Raw genomic sequence first — 25,479 nt, forward strand, 5'->3', positions numbered from 1 at the left:
AAGTGGCCCGCGCGACCCCCAAGCCGCTGCAGCAGGTAGGCTGGGCGGGCGGGGTACCCTCACCGAAAGTCTAGCTGGGGTAGGAAAGGCAGCAGGGCTGGCCTCGCCGTCGGACTGCAGGGTCTGCGCGCGACGCGGGGCTGGGCTTGGGGGCGGGCTCTCGGCTAAGCCCCGCCCCCTCCCCGCCCCTCAGGCGCTTCAGCTGGTCCCGCGCGACGCCAACTCTTTCCCGGGTCATTGCCCCTCCCCTCTTCCGGGCCGCGAGCCCCCCGCGCTCCTCCTCAGTACCGCGTTCGCTCGCGCGCGCGTTCTCCAGCCCGCCCGCCCGCCCTCTCAGCGCGCGCTCGGCTGCCCGACGACGCGAGAGCCGCACGCTCCGGACCAGACTCGCTGCACTCGCTGCCGCCGAGCTCCGAACCGCTGAGGCGGCGCGCCCTCGGATCTCCTCCCGGAGACGGCCGGGGCCGCCAAATCTGCGGCCCCAGCGGCGGTGAGGAGACCGGGCCGGGAGGAGGCGGGCATCAGGGGGCTGAGGGCATCGGGAGGAGGGTGGTCCTGGCGCCCCTGCGGTCACGTCGAAGGCTCGCGCGGCGGTGTGCGATGGAACGGAGAGGAGTGCGGGATGGAACCGGGTTGCAGCGGCTCCGTTTCGATGGAAAGAAGGGCTGGGGATTGAGGGGGGCGGCCCGGGAGGGATTCCACGGGACGCTCGGCGGGATCGGCGCTGAGGAGATGCTGCCTGGAGGCTGCTGCCACGTTTCCACCGCCCGTTACCGTCCTCCGGGGGTGGGCGACAGCCCTGCGCCTTCCCGCCCCCTCCGCGTCGGTGCGTTTTCCGGGGCCGGGACTCGGCCTGCTGTCTGGGGTCTGCGCCTTGAGGGGATCCGGGGCCTCGAACCCAGGCGCCCGAGACTGGAACCTGCGTGGGGACAGCGGGCCCGCAGGCGAGCGGGAAGACGCAGCCTGCGAGGCTGCTCGGGGGAGAGGGCTCCGGGCCCTGCCCCCTTCACTCGGGAAAAACCGCGATTGCCGAAGTTGGACGCGCCTGCGGGCCAGTCTCAAGAGTGGGTGGATATATGATGCCGACTCACCTAGTACCCTTACACCCTAGCGCAAGTGCTCGCCGCGGGTTTTGATGGTTTAAAAAGCGGCCGACCCCGTGGGAAAGCCCGTCTCCTCAGCGCCCGGAGCCCGCTCTGTGACGCCGCCGGGGCTGGTCGGGGCGCCGCACCCCGCCGCCGGGATGCCCCTTCCTCAACCTTGGGGACGCCTCTCTGGGGTACTTGTTTCTAGAAACGGCCGCGATTAGCATTATTTTGTGACAACAGAAAGAAAAGTGCAAAGTTATAAACTCCTGGAAGGCAGGGCTTGGTGTTCCTTCGGGTTTTACGCACGCCGCGGGGGAGCGGAGGAGCCTGTGGAACAAAGTAGAACTTGAGGAGCCGCGGCCGCGGTGACGACGTCCCAGGATGACGTCACCGAGCGAGATTTAAAATGGGAGCTTTTTGCCCTGAGTGTGGGTGGAGGAATTGCGGCTACTCACTCGAGACGCCGAAGGTCTTGTAGGCCCAGCTTGCTTCTAGTGTCTCTTTCCATGACTTTGTACCTTTTTAATCTCCCTTTTTTTACCTTTTGGTACAACTATAATACAGCCTGGTGGGGGCGGGTTAATTTTTCAGCTATTCCAGGCACTATTCCTTCAAACTGGGGGAAAAAAAAAATTCCATATGACTCATCTTGTGTTACAACCAAAGACAACCACTAAATGGTCCTTTCCTTTTTTTTTTTATATGAAACAAAAAAAAAAAGGAACGAAAAACCCCAAACTCAGATATGTACAGCATAGTTGGCAAATTGATAAATGAGAACAATTATGTAGTCAAGAATTCAGTACATTTCTTCAGTGTGTTGCTTTGTTTTCTTTGGTGGAATGGAGGCTAATAGAGTTCCATCAGCAGCTTTCATCCCAAACCATATATTAAATTGCAGTGGGTTTTCTTTCCCATCTCTACTTATTGTGGAGTATAAATACAGTGTTATAAAGTGGAAATGGCTCACATTTTTTAAGCATGAGGCTGTTACAGCAGTTGTGGAGGGCTGGGGTTGGGTTCCTGCACACTCTAATGTGTACTCAGTTCTGATGCCTAGTAGCTGGTGATAGAAAGAAGATGGATTTGGCATTCTGGGGTTCCAAGAAGAAGGTTTGGGTGTCTTCCCATTCAGGATCAGCGGTAGCTTTGATTGCCAGCACATGTCTCAGATAACTAGAATTCATTTCACAGTGAGATCCCTTGTTTTAATCTGTGCAAGGAGTAAAGGAATCTTATGAAGAGAGACTTTAAGAGCAGGTTTGAGAAAAGGAAAAGGAAGCTTTTCTTTTTTTAATGAATGAACCTAATTTTTTTTAAATGTGTGATAATGCAAATTATCAGCAAGATTAGTTGGTTTTTGTACTAAACATAGTGGATGCTGTGTGTCTTTAATAATTGGCTCTGGAAAAGGTGATACTGCTTAATAAATGCAACATCTGAATAACTACAAATTACAGCAGCCAAATGAATGAGCTCATTGTGTAAAGAAAGAATATACATCGAAACAATCCCAAGACAAGGTTTTTGCCTTTATGAATTAATCAATGATAAATCAGAACTGCCATTTAAAGAGAGTACTTGAGGCAATTCCAAAAATGCAACTAAATCTATGATTATTTCTTTTAGCTTGATTTTCTGTGGATGACCCTGAATTTCCACTATCTTAAAAATATTTTGATAGAGCCACTATTTTTCTGTCATACCTCTTGGGTAAATATATCTCTGTTCCTGGAAGAATGTTTGCAGAAACCCAGTACTGGAGTTTTTCTTTATGTATAACAGCTTTATTGAAATATAATTCACATACCCTATACTTTACAAATTTAAGATATACAGTTCCTTTGTTTTGATATATTCACAGAGTTGTACAGTCATCACCACAGTCTATTTTAGGAGATCTTCTTCATCACCCCAAAAGGAAACCTTGTACCCATTGACATTCCCACCTCTCCATCTTCTGCCCCTAGGCCACTAATTTACTTTCTGCCCATACAGATTTGCCTATTCTTGACAATTCACATAAATGGAATCATACATACTTGGCTTCTTTCCCTTAGCATATCCTATTCAAGGTTCACCCATGTTATAGTATGCCTCAGTACTTCATTCCTTTTTTTGTTGATGAGTGATATTCCATTGCATGTGTATACCACACTTTCTCCATTCATCAGTAGATGGACATTTGAGTTTGCACTTTTTTACCTATTACGAACAATGTTGCTGTGGCATTTGTGTACAAGTTTTTGTATGGACATGTGTTGTCATTTTCCTGGGTATATAGCTAGAAGTAGATTTGCTGGGTTATATGGTAACTCTATGTCTAACTTCTTTAGGGACTGCCAAATTGTTTTCTACAGTAGTTCTAAGATGTTGAATGTACTTTTTTGTGTTTTAAAGTTCAAATTATTTCACAGAATTTTAAACTTAAATTATTGTATCCAAATATTAACACATTTAGTAAAAACTGTATAGTGGTGTCATTGTACTGCTTCTCTGAGTGATATCTCTGATTTTATTTTAACCAAAAGGAGCAGTTTGGTGTAATTTGCTCTCTCTACTGAACTTCACAAAGCTAAGTGATAGGATTCTTAAACAGTATTTTATAATAAGGTCTTTATGGCATTGTTAGTGATTGCTTGTTCCCTACTCCAGATATGAGCTAATGAAACACAAGATAAAACTGGGAGGAGGAAAGGCAACTGTGAAGGGGAGTGTACTTTGCAGAGTTTTATCTTCCAGTTTTTATGTTTTGTTTTTTTGAGAAAAACTGCTTTATCTTTGCAGGGAAAGATGAAGAACGAAATTGCTGCTGTTGTCTTCTTTTTCACAAGGCTAGTGCGAAAACATGACAAGTTGAAAAAAGAGGCAGTTGAGAGGTTTGCTGAGAAATTAACTCTGATACTTCAAGAAAAATATAAAAATCACTGGTATCCAGAAAAACCATCAAAAGGACAGGCCTACAGGTAAAGAAATGGATTAGCTTGAACAGTTGATTGGACCAAGTGAAGAGGCTGGTCAGCTCCTACAATGAGTGCAAGGACAGAGGACTGAAGGGTGTCCAGTACATTCCTTACAGTTTACCTACAAGATGCAGAAGAACTCTGGGGTGACCTAGTATTTTGTTTCTTACTCAATTTAAAATGCAAGTTTGTTACTGGCATTCCACTGCCTGGACTTAGAGGGCCAGTACTGTAGGCTCATGGGAGTTAGTCTTGTGGTTCTAGTTTGGCTCCTGACTGAATGCATTCTTCACAGGTCCTTGTGGGTTTTCACAATTCTAAAGGACCCTAGTAAACGGGTATGGTAAGAGTTGAGGAAAATGAGTCTCCTTATATCTAAAAGTAAATTACATGTTACATGTTTTTGGAAAAAAAAGTATTATGGCAAATGGAAACTGGACACCTAATGCATTCTTGACACAGGAATAATTTGATTTATACTATGCATAATTCTTTATGGTAGAAGCCAGTGTAACTTTTATTGATGAAGGTAACCTACCTATGATCCAGTACTGGTAAATGTTAGCTTTGTGATTTGAACTTGGTCTAACTGACCCTAAATTCTTATGGGCTCTCTGTGCACCACAATGCGACCATTGCCTTGGCTCTGCGAGGGAAGGTAATTCTCACTTGTAGGTGTCTTTTGTACTCTGGTTTATAAGTTACATTTACATTTTACAAAGAGCAGCTTTCTGTAAAACATGTCCTGGCATGCTTATTCCGTGGTATATATGTGGCTGCTTGAGAACCTGGGTTTAGAATGTTCTGCTGAACTCAGCTGTCAAACCATACCCCATTTATGGATGTGGCCACAAAAACTAAAAGTGGAACAGTTGTGACTATCATGACTATAGAAATTCTTTTATTTATGCATATTGCTGCCCCCAGTTTTTCCTCCACGAGTCAGCATTCTGTGCTTAATGTAAAAGGGAACTTCCTTGCAGTCATGGAGCTCTTGTAAGTACAGACTGTTTAAGGAGTACAAAGGGAGGTGAAAATATGATTTGTTTAGCTCTCATTTTCTGAAAGCCAGTTGAGCATGTGTTCTATTGAAAATAAAAGAATCAAAGTAATTGATGTATTTTCCTCTTCATTTTATCCAAGGAAGTTCTCTAGTAAATTGGAAAAATGGTGAATTAAAGTAGCAATATGGATGTTCTGCATAAAGCAACTTAAGTTATTAGTTTTTATGTTCACTTCATTCTCTAAATCTTTTTCTGCATGTCTTCATTTCTGATAGAGTGAACAACTTTTGTGAGTTATAGCTGTTGAGGCTTTTTTTTAACACTGATGAAATTGATGTGAACAAAGGCTTTTGGAAGTGCCAAGCCACCATACTATTACTTGAAAAGGAGACACTGTCAAGTAAATGCTTAAGGTCAGACAGTGTATGATTTCATTTCTATTAATTCTGAAAACTTGAGGAAAAAAAGTTAGCCAAACAAGATTAAATTGGCATGTGATCAGAAGTATCTTCAATGAGTCATTTTGAAGCTATCTTTGAAGTAGAAAACTGTTAGACTTAATGGTGAGTCCTTACTGTTATAAAAATGAATGGAATATAGGGTTAACCAAAATTAGTAGATTTTTCAATCCATAGAAAACGTTGGAAGTATTCCTTTTCATCTAAAGTGTTTATAAATTAAAATTGTTTCTCGGCAGTATATATACAAAAAAGATGCTTTTGGAGGGCAATTTGGAAATATGATCAAGATCTGTAAAAATATTCATACTCTTTGAACAGTAAGTCTCCTAAAGATCTATTCTAGAAGCATAATCAGAAATGCAGACAAATATTTATGAATATGGATGTTTCTAACACTTTATAATTGCAAAATGGCAAGAACTAAAGTGTCAACATTAAGTAAATGATAGACTATTTTTGTTTAACTTTTAAAATCTTGTCTTTGAAGAGTGGTTAATGGATAAGTAGAGTTTACAGGGAGAAAAAACAGAATAGAAATATGTAAGGAATGCAAATTTTGTTGAAGCTGTCTCTAAACATCTATATTTTTATTATATAAATATATTCAAGCTTAAGCCTACATCATCATTGTAGGTAACAAAAACACACACATTTAAGATCTGTCTCCTTACCCTAAACTGCTTTCAATCCTGGGTTTCATAGGACTTTTGAATCAATCTACACAGCATTCAAATCTGAAACATAGGACCACCTTATAGAAAGAAACAAACAGTATCTTAAGTTCTGTAAAATAATTTTTTTCATCTTGAATTTGCTAAATTTTTCATAGTAATATTAAGATAGGTACAGATAGAAGAGGGTATTATTTAAAAAATGCACTTTGGAGTCTGATGGTCTGGATTTGAACGCTGGGTTCACCACTTTTCTAGCTGTGTGATGATTTACTCAAACTTTCTCCCTCCCTTCCTATAATAGGGAAAATAATATCTAATTCACAGGATAATTGTGAAAATTAAAAAATACATGCAAAGCATTTAGAAAACTATCCACTGCACAATAAACCTTCGAAAAGAGTTGGTGTCATTATCATTATTATTTAGAAATATCTATTAGCTGTTATATAATGAGAACTTTTTAACTCTTAAATGAAAGTGGAAATCAACTAATAATTAATTTAAATTTTTAAAAAATAGCACATTATTCTATTGGTGTCATTGTATTTAATGATAAAATTATTTGTGTCACTGAAACTTGAGTTTTCTGTATTTTAGAGCTTTGGGTCTGAGGAAGAAGTGAAATGATTTAATCTAAATTCACCCAATAAATAGTACGACTAGTACTAAAACTTGGGTTCTCTTGACTGATTTCTTAGTTGTAGGTAGTAAATACTTAAATTGTACCTACCATTTCTGTGTAAGCTGACTGCTTATTTTAACATGTATTTTTCATTCATATTGGGAGCCATCTTTGAGCATTCAAGTAAATGATATTTTTTAGGTTAAATGAAATGGAACAGAGGCTTTGCAAGTTTAGAAATTTTTTTCACTTTGACAATTTTTTTATTTTTAAGATAACCTTTGGGTAACAGATTAAATGAAATAAGCCAGTAACACTTCTGAATTTTATTAATCTTAAGTATGTCGTATGAATGGTTCTGTGTCCTTGACTGATTCTATGTTTATAGAACAATTATTGGTAAGGTAAAGGACAGCCTTCTTAACACTTACTTTATTATCTGAGATGTATAGGCAAGGAAAAGACAGATCAAAACGTCTCAAGAATTTTCAAATACTATTTTAAACATTAGCTGAGGTCTTTTGTTGAAGATGTTATATACAGGAATTTGACCTATTACAACTTTTATCTTTAGAATTCTTAGTAATTTCATGCTTTCATATTCCTTGCTCATTTAATGTTCATGTGAGGTTGAGTAGTTTCTGGGTAAAGTGAAGTAGAGTGAGTTCTAGTGATTTCCCTGGATTCACAGAAATACCCTTTTCTTCCCACTTGAACTGAGTAGTCTTGATGCTGCCTCTTTGCCTTTAGTTCACATTTGTTATCTGTTCAGGATATACATGCTCCTGAGTCCTCTGCTAGGGTTTTTTTTTTTTTTAAATTCATATTGGCAAATTCTAATATATATATATATATATATATATATATATATAAAACATACATTATATGTATATATTATAATATATATATTCTTATAAATATTAAAAGTCAATTAAAGCTATTAACATTACTCTGTTATAGATGCATTCGCGTCAACAAGTTTCAGAGAGTTGATCCTGATGTCATGAAAGCCTGTGAGAACAGCTGCATCTTGTACAGCGACCTGGGCTTGCCAAAGGAACTCACTCTGTGGGTGGACCCATGTGAGGTGTGCTGTCGGTGAGTTCTGAGTTTGGTGGCTAAACTGATTACTGTGCTGGAACTGATTTTATGAAATTCTCTCTTGTACTGCCTACCTGTGTGCTCCTAACACCAGGAGCTGGTTGTTTGGCTTTCTCAGATGTAAATTTGTTAAATATTCTTCTGGAGGTGATAGTGAAGAACTGGTGACATTCCTGTTTTACAGCTAAAGGCACTTATAAGCTGCCTGGGCAGGGGTTTTCTACAGCTTTGCCAAGTTTATTGTAGACCAAGAAGTAGAATTTAGACACTAGACTCTGTAGGTCAATTACTCCCTTCTTTCGTTGGTGGTGCACTTGTCTTCCTCTCTTAATTAGGAAAGAAACTAATCTCAAATAATACTGGATAGTAACTTTTGATTGTTTTCTGTTTCTTTTTTTGGTTTTTAAATGACTGATGTTTTCATAATGGAAATTATTTCTCATCTAATGAATAGAATTATAAAAGGTGAGTGTGGTTGAACTCTGTTCATTCCGAAAACATTCATTGTGGACCAGGCATTCTTGGTATTGAGGGGTTTTCAAAAATGAAAGTGACATTGTAGTTTTAAGTAGTTCAAAGTATAATAAGGGAGAAGAAAGAATAAACAGTTACAACACTGTGACTTATGGGATGATAGAAATATGTAGAAAATGCAGTGGTTGGTGGCAGAAAGAGAAAATTACTGTCCCTGCTAGGAGTCAGTAAAGACTCTATTGAGTAGGTGGTACTAGAGTTGAGTGGGAAAGGGTGAGTTGCAGTCAACTAGATAAGGAAGGAAGCTTCCAGGCAGGAAAAATGGGGTGAACAGATGCATGGAATGCCCTGCTAGTGACTTCCTACAGCTGTTCCTTTAGGGTATTTCTCTTTGGTTTTGAGGTACAATTCACCTGCTGACTCTAATAGTAGAGGTGTTTTTTTAATGCAACCCTAATATGTTCCAAAGGTAGTTTGACCAAATCCTCTAGCAATGAAAGTGAAAGTGAAGACATGTCATGCCAAAAATATATGGTAATTCTACTGAATTTTTCTGGACCATCCTGGAACTACTACAACTGCTTGGTATAAGCTATTGGTGTAAGTTTATTGCTTTGAGAGACCAGGTGTAGGTAGCAGATTCTCCAACACTTCTTTCTCAGATAAAGAGTAATGTTAATAGCTTTAATTGACTCTTAATATATATATTATAATTTACCAATATGAATTAAAAAAATAAGCCCTAGCAGAAAACCTAGGAGCATGTTAGTTATGTAATTTTAAAAAAATTATAAGCAGTTGAAATGGAGTAGTACTCATAAAGCTACAAAATAATGTCATACAGTCTGACATAGGTGCAGGTACAAAAAGCCAGAGTTGACACAGTGTATTATTATCACACAGTCATATAATGAATATTTAATATAATTGTCTTAAATCGTTAGTAAAAGATTTTATGTTCAACGATGTTTAAGAAGTCAGGTAATTTGTATAAACATTTTGGACATACTTTGGAGTGCTTAAACTAAACTTTGGCACCTGAAGATAAAAGCCTTAGCTTTATGGATGATTTACTTAAGTGGATACTTCATTATTTGATGATGCCAGATAATGAAAAATTGTTGTGCTTTCATCTTGTTAATATAAGGAAAATCTTTACATTCAGTAGCCTTTAATAATTTTATATATTAAAATTTTACCAAAAATTAACTGTGATGTAATATTTTTTCACAGCTAATGGAAAACACCTTCAGAATGTGGGGTACTCATTCAGTGATAACAGAACCCCCAAAAGAAAGACATTTTAGTGATTGAGTAGAGGTGTTTGCTGTGACTTAATAGAGTAGATTGAAATATTGATTAATGCTTTTAGACAAAAACTGAAAATTAAAACAAAGCTGATCTAGCAGTTAAATAATTGAACAAATGTCTGAGTCATTAAAAATAATAATTCACTCGTATATGTGAGACTGATTAAGGTTATGGAAAAAATTGGAATTCACTCAAATAAAACATTTTTTTTATTAAGTTATTATTATTGATATACACTCTTATGAAGGTGTCACAAGAAAAAACAATGTGGTCACTACATTTACCCATATTATCAAGTCCCCACCCCATACCCCAATCTAGGCACTGTCCATCACTGTTGTAAGATGCCACAGATTCACTATTTGCCTTCTCTGTGCTACACTTCTTCCCGTGATCCCCCACACCATGTGTACTAAACAAAATACCCCTCAATCCCCTTCTCCCACCTTCCCACACCCCTACCCTTTAGCAACCACTAGTTCCTTTGTGGAGTCTCTGAGTCTGCTCCTATTTTGTTCCTTCAGTTTTGCTTCGTTGTTATACTCCACAAATGAGGGGAATCATTTGGCACTTGTCTTTCTCTGCCTGGCTTATTTCACTGAGCATAATGTCCTCCAGCTCCATCCATGTTGTTGTGAATGGTAGGATTTGTTTCTTTCTTATGGTAAATAGTATTCCACTGTGTATATGTACCACATCTTCTTTATCCATTCATCTACTGATGGACACTTAGGTTGCTTCCATATCTTGGCTATTGTAAAAAGTGCTGCAATAGACATAGGGGTGCAGATGTCTTTTTCAATCTGAGAAGTTGTATTCTTTGGGTAAATTACAAGGAGTGGGATTCCTGGGTCAAATGGTATTTCTATTCTTAGTTTTTTGAGGAACCTCCATATTGCTTTCCACAATGGTTGAACTAGCTTACATTCCCAACAGCAGTGTGGGAGGGTTCCCTTTTCTCTGCAACTTCGCCAGCATTTGTTGTTAGTCTTTTCGATGCTGGCCATCCTTACTGGTGTGAGGTGATATCTCATTGTGGTTTTAATTTGCATTTCCCTGATGATTAGTGATGTGGAGCATCTTTTCATGTGTCTGCCATCTGAATTTCTTCTTTGGAGAACTGCCTCATCATGTCCTTCGCCCGTTTGTTAATCGTGTTATTTGCTTTTTGGGTGTTGAGGCGTCTAAGTTCGTTATGTATTTTGGATGTCAACCCCTTGTTGGTTATGTCATTTACAAATATATTCTCCCATACTGTAGGATGCCTTTTTGTTCTGTTGATGGTGTCCTTTGCCATAGAGAAACCTCTTAGTTTGATGTAGTCCAATGAGTTCATTCTCGCTTTTGTTTCCCTTGCTCGAGGAGATGCTTTCAGGAAGAAGTTGCTCATGCTTATATTCAGGAGGAAAACATTCTTCATAGTTCTGAATTATTCCATCGGAATGAAATACTGGAAGATTGCAAAGAGGAAAGGTTATCACTTAATGAACTATTTGAAAGGATACGGAATAGATAATCTTCTCTGTAATGAGAAGGCCTGAGAATAGCTGGCAGCTTTATTATCTACTCATCATATTCTATACCTTTTTTTTGTTGTTGTTTTTATAATGTTTTCCTGATAAAGAGCATTTAGATACTAGTGATTTGTTTCAAGTTAGCTAAATTGGCCTTAATGTTTTAGCAGTGTCATTGAAAAATGAAAAGTTTGAAAGTTTTCCATGATTAAATTCTAAGGAATTAATTGTACATTCTAATGTTACAGTATTATTATAGTAAGTAAAAAGCCTTCTTAACCAAAATAGTACAAAGGGAAAGATGCAGAACCTAATTGAAATTCCATGTCAAAGAAATCTGAGTTAATAAAAAAGCTGATCCTGAAGAAAAAAAATTCCTGATTTGAAAAGATAGATGTGCACCCCTAAGATTATTGCTGTATTATTTTACAATAGCCAAGATATGGAAGCAACCTAAGTGTCCATCAGTAGATGAATGGATAAAGAAGATGTGGTACATATACACAGTGGAATATTATTATTCAGCCATAGAAAGAAAAATCCTGCCTTTTGCAACAACATAGATGAACCTAGAGGGTATTATACTAAGTAAAATAAGCCAGGTGGAGAAAGATAAATGCCATTTGCTTTCACTTATTTGTGGACTATAAAAACAAAGTGAGCAAAATAGCAGTAGACTTAGACACTGAGAAGTGATTGGTAGTTATCATGGGGGAGAGGTTGGGGTGGGTGGGTACGGAGGGTGAATGGGTTAAAGGGGCTCAGAAATTCTCAATCATAATATACATTGGTCACGGGGATTGTAGTACAGCATGGAGCATGCAGCCAAAGATTTCCTAACATCTTCCCATGTTGATAGATAGTAGCTGCACTAGTTGGGGTGAGGATTTAATAATATGGGTAATTGTGTTGAACCACTCGTTGTATACTTGAAACCAACAAAAGACTGTATGTATATCAGCTACACTTCAAGAAAAAAAAAGCTGATACTTCAATCATTAGCTGTCTGCCCTTGGTTTAGGTTTCCGTTTCCATAAAGGCAGAGATTTTTCTCAAATTTCCTGCCTTTTCTGTTCTCCTTGAATTTTTGACTCCATAATGGGCAAAACTGAAGGTAGGCCTAAGCCCTTTGTTAATACTGGTGGCATTAACATATGAATTAACCTTTGTTTGTATTAAAATCTGTTGAATTTTTAAAGGCTGGAAAGGACAGAAGGGTAAATTTCCATTGCTAAAAAATCCTATGCTAAATAAAAACTTGAAATTAGAGTTCATAAATTCTTTATTGTAACTTGCCCAACTCTTCAGGCATCTTACACTAAGACTGACCAGCTAAAGATCAACTGGTATCCAGCCAGCTCCAGCTTCCTCGTTCATCAGATAGGAAACTGAGGCCTAGAGAGATTAAATGACTTGTCCCAGGTCACAGAGTTATTGGGAGAGCCATAACCAGAAATATGTTCAATGCTCCTTCTACCATCCTGTAGCAACTCCTTTTATTAGGTAAACTGAAAAAGAATAGAAAAGGGAGTTATGCACCATATTTAGGTAGCATTTCTGGCCACATTCAGCCTATGAGAATGGAAGACAGCACAGCTGTATAAAGACATAGAACTCACCTGTGAGACTACTTGATTTCCATATAAACTTTCAAAGGTTTTATTGCAGTTAGTTAGGCCTTCCAGTTTATTGTAGATGTTCTGATTTAGAAATAATTTGAAATAAGTTATCTTGAAATGAGATTGACATAGTCAAGTATAGCTAACTCTATCCAAGTTATTATGATTTTTCAGCTTAGAATCACTTTGTCTTTCTAACTTTAAGTACCTGTTGTGAAAGAATTGCTTAATTCATTTCCTTTGTCCTAACACTTAATAGAAATTATTTCATAGTGTTTATATTGTGCAGTCTGTTTAAATAGATTTGTGGGTTTCTCCTTTGTTCTCCAAATGAAAACTGCCAGTTTTACTGTTCATTGTGCTATTTTTCCACATTACAGAATTTATTTTCCTTTTTTTTTTTTTATTAATAACCAACAGCCAAAGTTATATATTCTGATAATTATTTTCCATAGATCAAGGCTTTAAAAATGTTTTGGAAGGATAATAACTCTTGCTCATTTTACTTTAAAAAAAAAGTAAGATGAGAGATGAGCAATTATCCTAGGAATCTCCATGAGGTGAGCAATGTAATTCAAGCAAATTAGCTTTATTTCCCTCAACAGATGGATTTTTTTTTTTCTTTAACCTCAGCAGTTGCCTCAGTTTTCATTTTTGTCAGTGTGGATATAGGGAACCAGGCCCCTATTGTATTTAATCATAGTAAAAGGAAACTTCAAAGGAAATGTCTAGTTGATTTGTGAGTTGAATTACTAGGATCTACATTACAGTGGTCAGTTAAAAACAGAAAATTTTTTGTACTGCCAGTTTCAATGGTAACCCAAATAATGCATTTCTCTGATGTTTTAAACAACTGTTTTTGTTAAGAGGCAGTAGAAAAGAAAATTAGGAGAGAGAATGGGTCACTTTTATTTTAACTTAAATAGACAAGAGTAAAAAATTATGGCCTGCCTGTTGGCATAGAGCTGGTTGGGGTACTGTATATGTAGGGTCAAGTTCTGGGAGGGTTCCTCCTTTGCCTTGTACTCATGACATGTCTAGACCTATTTGTTTTTATGGACATTTCTTGCTTTGTTGATGTTACTTTAGGTTTATAAGGTTTTCTTGTTTTTTTTTAGGTATGGAGAGAAAAATAATGCATTCATTGTTGCCAGCTTTGAAAGTGAGGATGAGAACAAGGATGAGATCTCCAAGAAAGTTACCAGGGCTCTTGATAAGGTTACCTCTGATTATCATTCAGGATCCTCTTCTTCAGATGAAGAGACAAATAAGGAAGTAGAAGTGAAACCCAATTCGGTGACTGTAACCCCAAGCCCTGTGTACCAGGTAACCATGAAATGACTCTATATTGACAAGTCAGTACCAGGGCCTGCCAGGTCATTCCAGGAAATCCTGTTCATGTTGCCCAAGGTTTCTGATTTGACATTCTAGATCATAGTTCATACTAAAGGGAAGCTCCTCTGAGGTGTAAATAGGCATCCTGAGTTATTTTATCAAAGGTCTGCTTTACTATTCAGTAATTAGGATAAATATACTTCAAACAGTGTGGCAAAAAAATAGAAAAAATATGGTAATAAAACATTCCTGATGTTTTAAATCCTTACTGTATTCAAAAACAGCAACTTATTTTTTGTAGTCTTAAACATTTACTTTGGGTTTAACTTTTTTGTTCTTTTCTCCCTTTCCATGATTAAAGAAAAACCTCACAAAATTATATTTCAGTTAATTTCTCAAGCCAAAACAGTATCTCCTTTGCTTTAACAATTGAGGAGTCACAAAGCTACCATGCGTGCACTTACAGATTTATTCACTTACTCGCTTTACTAACCTGCTGATGCACTTCACTTACAGCTAATTTTTTACAAGTTAATTGACCTTTAATTTTTGGATTTTCTTAATAATTAAATTGTACATAATTTCTCCCATGTTGAAAGGCTGTTAGGATAAAATTATAACAAAGTCATAGAAATCAAGTGTCTTTATGTGCTTTTAAAATGAAACATTTATTGACATTATATTACTAAGAAAACATTTCATAACGAGAAGTTGGGCTGTTTATTACATGCCATTGTGTAGAAAGTGGTACAAATGTTCCACTTTAATATTTTCTTCCTGTTCACCTTTTAATCTTGAACCTGGCATTGCCAAGAGCTTTAAAAAAGAAGTTACCAAAGTTAAGGACAAGAAATTTCTACTTTGGGGTCTTTGTTCTCTGAGAAGTCTGAATTTTCTGAAAGGTACCCTCAGGTATAACTCATCACTAAGTGAAGTGAAGATTGTATTTCTCCTGAAATAGAGCTATAGACTTAATCAAAATCCCAAAAGGCTTTTTTCTACAAAGTGACAGATTGATTCTAAAGTTGTTTTTTTTTTTCCAATGGTACACACAGTATCCTCCCAGCTTTATTTATTTATTAATTTATTATTTTTTATTTTGTTAGCATTAATCTACAATTACATGAAGAACATTATGTTTACTAGGGTCCCCCCTTCACCAAGTCCCCCCCACAAACCCTATGACAGTCACTGTCCATCAGCCTAGTAAGATGTTGTAGAATCACTACTTGTCTTCTCTGTGTTGCACAGCCCTCCCCATTCCCCCCTCCACATTATACATCCTAATCGTAATAGCCCCTTTCTTCTTCCCCGCCCTTATCCCTCCCTTCCCTCCCATTCTCCCTAGTCCCTTTCCCTTTGGTAACTGTTAGTCCATTCTTGGGTTCTATGATTCTGCTGCTGTTTTGTTTCTTCAGTTTTTCTTTGTTCTTCTACCCCACGTATGAGTGAAATCATTTGGTACTTGTCTTTCTCCGCTTGGCTTATTTCACTGAGCCTATAGCTCATAATACCCTATAGCTCCATCCATGTTGTTGCAAATTGTAGGATTTGTTTTCTAATGGCTAAATAATATTCCATTGTGTATATGTACCACATCTTCTTTATCCATTTGTCTACTGATGAACACTTAGAGGTTGCTTCCATTTCTTGGCTATTGTAAATAGTGCTGCCATAAACATAGGGGTGCATGTGTCTTTTTCAAACTGGGCTCATGCATTCTTAGGGTAAATTCCTAGAAGTGGAATTCCTGGGTCAAATGGTCTGTCTATTTTGAGCATTTTGAGGAACCTCCATACTGCTTTCCACAATGGTTGAACTAATTTACATTCCCACCAGCAGTGTAGGAGTGTTCCTCTTTCTCCACAACCTCGCCAACATTTGTTGTTGTTTGTCTTTTGGATGGTGGCCATCCTTACTGGTGTGAGGTGATATCTCATTGTGGTTTTAATTTGCATTTCTCTGATAACTAGCAATGTGGAGCATCTTTTCATGTGTCTGTTGGCCATCTGAATTTCTTCTTTGGAGAACTGTCTATTCAGCTCCTCTGCCCATTTTTCAATTGGATTATTTGCTTTTTGTTTGTTGAGGTGCGTGAGCTCTTTATATATTTTGGATGTCAAGCCTTTATTGGATCTGTCATTTACGAATATATTCTCCCATAATGTAGGGTACCTTTTTGTTCTATTGATGGTGTCCTTTGCTGTACAGAAGCTTTTCACCTTGATGTAGTCCCACTTGTTCATTTTTGCTTTTGTTTTCCTTGCCTGGGGAGATATGTTTATGAAGAAGTCACTCAAGTTTATGTTCAAGAGATTTTTTCAATTGTATATATTTATCTTTTTATTTTGGTATCATTAATCTACAATTACAGAAAGAACATTATGTTTACTAGGTTCCCCCCTTCACCAAGTCCCCCCCACATACCTCTTCACAGTCACTGTCCATCTACGTAGTAAGATGCTGTAAAATCACTTGTCTTCTCTGTGTTGTGCAGCCCTCCCCGTGCCCCCCACGTACTATACATGCTAATCGTAATGCCCTCTTTCTTTTTCCCCGCCCTTATCCTTCCCGTCCCACCCAATCCCCAGTCCCTTTCCCTTTGGTAACTATTTGTCCATTCTTGGGTTCTGTGATTCTGCTGCTGTTTTGTTCCTTCAGTTTTCCTTTTTTCTTATACTCTACATATGAGTGAAATCATTTGGTACTTGTCCTTCTCCGCTTGGCTTATTTCACTGAGCATAATACCGTCTAGCACCATCCATGTTGTTGCGAATGGTAGGATCTGTTTTTTTCTTATGGCTGTGTAATATTCCATTGTGTATATGTACCACATCTTCTTTATCCATTCATCTACTGATGGACATTTAAGTTGCTTCCATATCTTGGCTATTGTAAACAGTGCAGCGATAAACATAGGGGTGCATCTGTCTTTTTCAAACTGGAGTGCTGCATTCTTAGGGTAAATTCCTAGAAGTGGAATTCCTGGGTCAAATGGTATTTCTATTTTGAGTATTCTGAGGAACCTCCATACTGCTTTCCACAATGGTTGAACTAGTTTACATTCCCACCAGCAGTGTAGGAGGGTTTCCCTTTCTCCACAACCTTGCCAACATTTGTTGTTGTTTGTCTTTTCGATGATGGCGATCCTTACTGGTGTGAGGTGATATCTCATTGTGGTTTTAATTTGCATTTCTCTGATGATTAGCGATGTGGAGCATCTTTTCATGTGCCTGTTGGCCATCTGGGTTTCTTCTTTAGAGAACTGTCTATTCAGCTCCTCTGCCCATTTTTTAATTGGATTAATTGCTTTTTGTTTGTTGTGGCGTGTGAGCTCTTTATATATTTTGGATGTCAATCCTTTATCAGAGCTGTCATTTATGAATATGTTCTCCCATACTGTAGGATACCTTTTTGTTCTATTGATGGTGTCCTTTGCTGTACAGAAGTTTTTAGCTTGATATAGTCCCACTTGTTCATTTTTGCCTTTGTTTCCTTTGCCCGGGGAAATATGTTCATGAAGAAGTCACTCATGTTTATGTCCATGAGATTTTTGCCTATGTTTTTTTCTAAGAGTTTATGGTTTCATGACTTACATTCAGGTCTTTGATCCATTTGGAGTTTACTTTTGTGTATGGGGTTAGACAGTGATCCAGTTTCATTCTCTTACATGTAGCTGTCCAGTTTTGCCAGCACCGTCTATTGAAGAGACTGTAATTTCCCCATTCTATGTCCATGGCTCCTTTATCAAATATTAATTGACCATATATGTTTGGGTTAATGTCTGGAGTCTCTATTCTGTTCCACTGGTCTGTGGCTCTGTTCTTGTGCCAGTACCAAATTGTCTTGATTACTGTGGCTTTGTAGTAGAGCTTGAAGTTGGGGAGCGAGACCCCCCCCCAACTTTATTCTTCCTTCTCAGGATTGCTTTGGCTATTTGAGGTCTTTGGTGTTTCCATATGAATTTTTGAACTATTTGTTCCAGTTCGTTGAAGAATGTTGTTGGTAATTTGATAGGGATTGCATCAAATCTGTATATTGCTTTGGGCAGGATAGCCATTTTGACAATATTAATTCTTCCTAGCCAAGAGCATGGGATGAGTTTCCATTTGTTAGTGTCCTCTTTAATTTCTCTTAAGAATGTCTTATAGTTTTCAGGGTATAGGTCTTTCACCTCTTTGGTTAGGTTTATTCCTAGGTATTTTATTTTTTTTGATGCAATTGTGAATGGAATTGTTTTCCTGATTTCTCTTTCTATTGGTTCATTGTTAGTGTATAGGAAAGCTACAGACTTCTGTGTGTTAATTTTGTATCCTGCAACCTTGCTGTATTCCGATATCAGTTCTAGTAGTTTTGGGGTGGAGTCTTTAGGGTTTTTTTATGTACAATATCATGTCATCTGCAAATAGTGAGTTTAACTTCTTCTTTACCAATCTGAATTCCTTGTAGTTCTTTGTTTTGTCTAATTGCTGTGGCTAGGACCTCCAGTACCATGTTAAATAACAGTGGGGAGAGTGGGCATCCCTGTCTTGTTCCTGATCTCAGAGGAAAAACTTTCAGCTTCTCGCTGTTCAGTATGATATTAGCTGTGGGTTTATCATATATGGCCTTTATTATGTTGAGGTACTTGCCCTCTAAAGCCATTTTGCTGAGAGTATTTATCATGAATGGATGTTGAATTTTGTGGAATGCTTTTTCAGCATCTATGGAGATGATCATGTGTTTTTTGTCCTTCTTTTTGTTGATGTGGTGGATGGATTTTCGAATGTTGTACCATCCTTGCATCCCTGGGATGAATCGCAATTGGTCATGGTGTATGATCCTTTTGATATATTTTTGAATTCGGTTTGCTAATATTTTGTTGAGTATTTTTGCATCTATGTTCATCAGGGATATTGGTCTGTAATTTTCTTTTTTGGTGGGGTCTTTGCCTAGTTTTGGTATTGGGGTGATGTTGGCTTCATAGAATGAGTTTTGGAAGTATTCACTCCTCTTCGATTTTTTGGAAAACTTTAAGGAGATGGGTATTATGTCTTCTCTGTATGTCTGATAAAATTCTGAGGTAAATCCATGGTTTTGTTCTTGGGTAGTTTTTTGATTACCACTTCAATTTCTTTGCTAGTAATTGGTTTGTTTAAATTTTGTATTTCTAGGAAGTTGTCCATTTCTTCTAGGTTTTCCAGCTTGTTAGCATATAGGTTTTCATAGTAGTCTCTAATAATTCTTTGCATTTCTGTGGAGTCTGTCATGATATTTCCTTTCTTGTTTCTGATTCTGTTGCTGTGTGTTGATTCTCTTTTTCTCTTAATAAGTTTGGCTAGAGGCTTATCTATTTTGTTTCTTTTCTCAGAGAACCAGCTCTTGGTTTCTTTGATTTTTTTCTATTGTTTTAGTCTTCTCAATTTTGTTTATTTCTTCTCTGATCTTTATTATGTCCCTCCTTCTGCTGACGTTAGGCCTCATTTGTTCTTCTTTTTCCAATTTCGATAATTGTGACATTAGCCTATTCATTTGGGATTGTTCTTCTTTAAGCATGCCTGGATTGCTATATACTTTCCTCTTAAGACTGCTTTCACTGCATCCCACAGAAGTTGGTGCTTTGGGTTATTGTTGTCATTTGTTTCCATATATTCCTTGATCTCTATTTTAATTTGTTCGTTGATTCATTGTTTATTTAGGAGCATGTTGTTAGGCCTCCATGTGTTTGTGAGCCTTTTTGCTTTATTTGTACAATTTATTTCTAGTTTTATACCTTTGTGGTCTGAAAAGTTGTTTGGTAGAATTTAAATCTTTTGGAATTTACTGAGGCTCTTTTTGTGGCCTAGTATGTGGTCTATTCTGGAGAATGTTCCATGTGCACTTGAGAAGAATGTGTATCCTGTTGCTTTTGGATGTAGAGTTCTATAGATGTCTATTAGGTCCATCTGTTCTAGTGTGTTGTTCAGTGCCTCCATGCCCTTACTTATTTTCTGTCCAGTGAATCTATCCTTTGGAGTGATGTGTTGAAGTCTCCTAAAATGAATGCATTGCATTCTATTCCTCCTTTAGTTCTGTTAGTATTTGTTTCACATATGCTGGTGCTCCTGTGTTGGGTGCATATGTATTTATAATGGTTATATCCTCTTGTTGGACTAAGCCCTTTATCATTATGTAATGTCCTTCTTTATCTCTTGTTAGTTTCTTTGTTTTGAAGTCTATTTTGTCTGATACCAGCACTGCAACTCCTGCTTTTTTCTCCCTGTTGTTTGCATGAAATATCTTTTTCCATCCCTTGACTTTTAGTCTGTGCATGTCTTTGGGTTTGAGGTGAGTTTCTTGTAAGCAGCATGTAGATGGGTCTTGTTTTTTTATCCATTCAGTGAGTCTGTGTCTTTTGATTGGTGCATTCAGTCCATTTACATTTATGGTGATTATTGAAAGATATGTACTTATCGCCATTGGAGTCTTCAGATTCGTGGTCACCAAAGGTTCAAGGTTAGCTTCTTTAGTATCTTACTGTCTAACTTAACTCGCTTATTAAGCTGTTATAAACACTGTCTGGTGATTCTTTATTTCTCTCCCTTCTTATTCCTCCTCCTCCATTCTTTATATGTTGGTTGTTTTATTGTGTGCTCTTTTGTGTTTCCTTTAACTGCTTTTGTGGGTAGTTGATTTTATTTTTTGACTTTAGTTAGTATTTGGTTGGTCTGCTTTCTTTGCTGTGATTTTATTTTCTCTGGTGACATCTATTTAGTTTTAGGAGTGCTCCCATGTGTAGCAGTCCCTCTAAAATATCCTGTAGAGGTGGTTTGTGGGAGGCAAATTCCCTCAACTTTTGCTTGTCTGGGAATTGTTTAATCCCTCCTTCATATTTAAATGATGATCGTGCTGGATGCAGTATTCTTGGTTCAAGGCCCTTCTGTTCCATTGCATTAAATATATCATGCCATTTTCTTCTGGCCTGTAATGTTTCTGTTGAGAAGTCTGATGATAGCCTGATGGGTTTTCCTTTGTAGGTGACCTTATTCCTCTCTCTAGCTGCCTTTAAAACTCTGTCCTTGTCCTTGCTCTTTTCCATTTTAATTATTATGTGTCTTGTTGTTGTCCTCCTTGGGTCCCTTCTGTTGGGAGTTCTGTGTACCTCCGTGGTCTGATCAATTATTTCCTCCCCCAGTTGGGGATGTTTTCAGCAATTATTTCTTCAAAGACACTTTCTATCCATTTTTCTCTCTCTTCTTCTTCTGGTACCTGTATAATGTGGATATTGTTCCTTTTGGGTTGGTCACACAGTTCTCTTAATACTGTTTCATTCCTGGAGATCCTTTTATCTCTCTCTGCATCAGCTTCTATGCGTTCCTGTTCTCTGGTTTCTATTCCATCAATGGCCTCTTGCAACTTATCCATTCTGCTTATAAATCCTTCCAGAGTTTGTTTCACTTCTGTAATCTCCTTCCTGGCATCTGTAATCTCCCTCCAGACTTCATCCCTTAGCTCTTGCATATTTCTCTGCAGCTCTGTCAGCATGGTTATGACCTTTATTTTGAATTCTTTTTCAGGAAGATTGGTTAGGTGTATCTCCTTCTCAGGGGTTGACTCTGATTTTGGTCTGTATCAAATTCTTCTGCCTTTCCATGGCGATAAAGATAGTTGTGCGCAGTTGGCTGGTGTGTCAGCTGGGAGAACGTCCCTTCTTGCTGGTTTGTGGCTTTCCTCTCCTTGAAGAACAGCAACTTCTAGCGACTTGTGCTGGGCAGCTGTGTGAAGACAGGGCCTCTGATTCTTTCCTGGCCACTGTGGAGTTAAGCTCCATGGTTGCTGTGGGCGTGTTAGGCCTCAGCCTGCTGATCCAATATGGTGGAGCAATGTCAGATGGGAAACAGGCGGGAGCTGTTTATCGCCGTGAGGGGCCTCCGAGCCATGCTGCCGCCCAGGGGGGTAGAGTGCCCAGAATTCCCTGGGATTCCCAGCTGCTAGGCCAAGTGTCCTGGGACACTTCCGTCCAGCTGTGGGGTCCCTGTCCCTTTAAGATTTTCATAAAGCACTCGCTTTTCTTTGTCCCAGAGGCACCAGCTGCGGGGACCCGCTCACAGATCTTATTGTCCTGTTTCCCTAGTATCCAGCACACCACACACTGTGTATCTGCGCTCCAGTGTGGATGGCTAGGGCTGGCTATTTAGCAGTCCTGGGCTCCCTCTTCCTCCCCGCTCTGACTCCTCTTCTCCCGCCGGGAGCTGGGGTGAAGGGCACTTGGATTCCGCTGGGCCGTGGCTCATATCTTACCCCATTCGCGAGGTGCTGGGTTCTTGCAGGTGTGCATGTAGTCTGGCTATTGTCCTGTGTCTTCTGGTCTCTCTTTTAGGAATAGTTGTATTTGTTGTATTTTCAAAAATATGTATGGTTTTGGGCGGAGATTTCCTCTGCTCTTCTCACGCCGCCATCTTGGCTCCACCCCTGATTCTAAAGTTTTTAAAACAGAGAATCAAGTTGGAGGCCTTGAGATGAAAGTCACTAAGTTTATAAAGACAGTGTGGTAATGGCCTAAAGATACACAGATACATTAATGGAATAGAATAGAGCCCACAAATAGACCTAGATTTTTTCAAAATAAAAGTACCAAAGCAATTCAGTAGGGAAAGTCTTCAAGAACTGGTGCTAGAACAATTGTGGGTACTCTGGATAGTAAAAAAATAAAATAAATAAAAATTAACCTGCTACCTGACACCATATACAAAAATGTTGACTGGAGGTGGATCAGAGACCTAAACATAAAAGCTAAATCCCTGATGCTAACATAGCATAGAAGAAAGCATAGGGAGATCATTTGTTTTTCTTTTTTTTTTGGGAGATGCCACAATTTCTTCCACGGGACACACAAAACACCAGAAAAAAAAAATGTGATAAATTTGACTGTCAAAATTAGAAGTCTTTGCTCATCGAAATAAGCCATTAAGAAAATGAATGAGCAAAGCATAAACTATGACAAAATATTCTCAAAATATTGTTAAATATCTTCAATATTTAACATAAATGAACATGAATATTTACACAGGCTTGTATTAGGATGTTTATAGCAGTATTTTTCATAATAGTAAAAAAAAATGGAAAATAACCCAAATGTCTATTAACAATAGAAAAGAGAAAAATTATGTATTCACGCAGTAGAATGATAGCAATAAAACAGAACTAATAATAGACACTATGGACAAGCCTCAAAAACATAGTTGAGCAAGAAAATTTTCCCATACACAAGAGAATACATCCTGGTTGATTCCATTTATATGAAGTTCACAAACAGAGGGAACTCTGTCTTGTAGAAATCAGAACAGTGGTTGACTGTGGGTGTGAGGATTAACTGGAAAAGGGTAATTAATATAAGCTCCAGAATTTTATCTGCTTTCTGATAATTTTAATAGCTTACCAGCACCCCACTGTAGAAATGAGATCATCCCATTTTGTAGTATAGGTTAATTATTAGTTTAAACTGAATCCTTATTTCCTTATTACTGTAAATAATCAAGAATTAACTGTTCTAAGATTGTTCACCATGCATTGTTTGGTGTTGTGCAATGTTTTTTAATAGTAACAGACTGAAAATGGCCTAAATGTCCCACTAATAAGACACTAATTTATGTAGTTACAGCATAGTCTCTGAATTACTACCTAGCTGTAAAATAGTGAAAAGGGAGTTTATGTATTGATATGAATGTCTCTGAGATGTATTTATGATGTGTAAAAAGCAGTATACAAAATTGTGTGTGCATGTCTTTTTAAATGTGTGTATAGATGTATACACATGTATTTGCATAGAATATATCTTTAAGGACATACACAAAAAAATGTCGAGTTGCCTCTGAGAAGGCAATTGTGTAGCTGGTAATCAGATAAAGAAGAGGGACTGTCCATTGTATATACTTTTTATACCTTTTGAATTTTCTATCATATGAATACAATACTATACAGAATATAAATTTTAAAATACCTGCACTAAAAAGTGCAGATGAGGGATCAGAGACCTGTGAAACTCATAGTCACAGGGGGCAGCACTCTGAGCAGAGAGGTCCAAACTGCTGGTAACATTTGAATAAGGGAACTTGATGTCCTGTTTGACTTATGACAGTCTAAGACTGTCATCGAAGTACCTGGCCTCTGTTCCTAAGATTTTATTACTATTTATATTCAGTAGCCCAGGTTTGGGACATGAACATTTTGTGTTAAAAACTATAGGTGACTCCTTACTTAACTAGCCAGCTGTGGTACCCACTGGCCTAAAACAGGATGTGTCCTCACAAGCTTCTGTTCATTCTGTTTTAGTCTTTCTTGGTTGTTACAGAGTGCTGTGTTTGAGTTTATGTTCATTCATTCAGAAAACTGATAGCCTTTTTAATATATGAGGTTTTTAACATATTTAGACGATGATAGCAATGTCAACCTACTTTTAGGGTTGCAGGTAGTTGATTTTGTTTTTCTTTAATGAGTATCCTGTGGGAGGGAGTCACCTGGTTTTCATGTACACATGATTAATTTTCCCTTTAAATGAATTTAGTGTTTTCTCTTTCCTACAGATTTCAGAATTGATATTCCCACCTCTTCCCATGTGGCATCCTTTGCCCAGGAAAAAGCCAGGAATGTACCAAGGGAATAGCCATCAGAGTCACTACCCTCCTCCTGTTCCATTTGGTTATCCAAATCAGGGAAGGAAGAATAAATCATATCGCCCAATTCCAGTAACGTGGGTACCTCCTCCTGGAATGCATAGTAACCGGAACCACTGGATTAATCCTCATATGTTAGCACCTCACTAGCTGCTTTTGATTCTGTTGGTGTCTTGTGAGAGAAGGTAGGGTAAGCCTGACTACATATTAAAAGTTAAAAGTTCATACTTTACTATAGTAAAGTTAGATGGGCTAAACCATCAAACTTATTTTTATAGAAAAGTTATTGAGAATAATCTTTCTTAAAAAATATATATGCACTTTAGATATATTGATATAGTTTGAGAAACTTTATTAAAGTTAGTCAAGTGCCTGAGTTTTTAATATTGGGCTTGAGTATTTATATATTGTGGATATGAGAACACTGTAGGAGCAGATGATCTGTTCTAGCACCTTTGAGCATTTACTTTATGGAGAGTATGTAAGTTATTTATACACAAGGAAATCTATTTTATGTCATTGTTATTTAGAAGAATTGTGTGAAATCATATAGTTGGAAATAAATAGTTTGAGGCATGACAATGTGTGCTTGTGTTTTGTACATAAAAAAAGAAAACAAAGGGGATATTTTACTTCAGTGTGTTTAAATATTTAGCAAAGAAAACACAATGTAAGAATTTTT

General features: G+C 38.1%; 1 protein-coding gene across 1 annotated transcript; it reads left to right on the forward strand.

Annotated features, from left to right (window-relative positions):
- The first annotated feature begins 336 nt into the window (after positions 1–336).
- On the forward strand, positions 337–25,379 carry BTG3 (BTG anti-proliferation factor 3). The gene is made up of 5 exons (XM_036881456.2): positions 337–490; positions 3,876–4,054; positions 7,773–7,910; positions 13,950–14,157; positions 24,708–25,379. The coding sequence occupies exons 2-5, from the start codon at positions 3,882–3,884 to the stop codon at positions 24,945–24,947; spliced, it is 759 nt and encodes a 252-aa protein (XP_036737351.1). The 5' UTR covers positions 337–490; positions 3,876–3,881; the 3' UTR covers positions 24,948–25,379.
- Positions 25,380–25,479: the final 100 nt, after the last annotated feature.

The sequence above is a fragment of the Manis pentadactyla genome, chromosome 1 (genome assembly GCF_030020395.1).
Source record: "Manis pentadactyla isolate mManPen7 chromosome 1, mManPen7.hap1, whole genome shotgun sequence".
Taxonomy (NCBI): domain Eukaryota; kingdom Metazoa; phylum Chordata; class Mammalia; order Pholidota; family Manidae; genus Manis; species Manis pentadactyla.

What these genes read in the sequence shown, in the direction of transcription:
- BTG3 (XM_036881456.2), top strand. Translation starts at nt 3,882, where the DNA reads ATGAAGAACGAAATTGCTGCTGTTGTCTTCTTTTTCACAAGGCTAGTG. An exon ending in CCATGTGAGGTGTGCTGTCG is followed by an intron (nt 7,911 to 13,949) that starts GTGAGTTCTGAG and finishes GTTTTTTTTTAG; the next exon opens with GTATGGAGAGAAAAATAATG. An exon ending in CCCCAAGCCCTGTGTACCAG is followed by an intron (nt 14,158 to 24,707) that starts GTAACCATGAAA and finishes TCTTTCCTACAG; the next exon opens with ATTTCAGAATTGATATTCCC.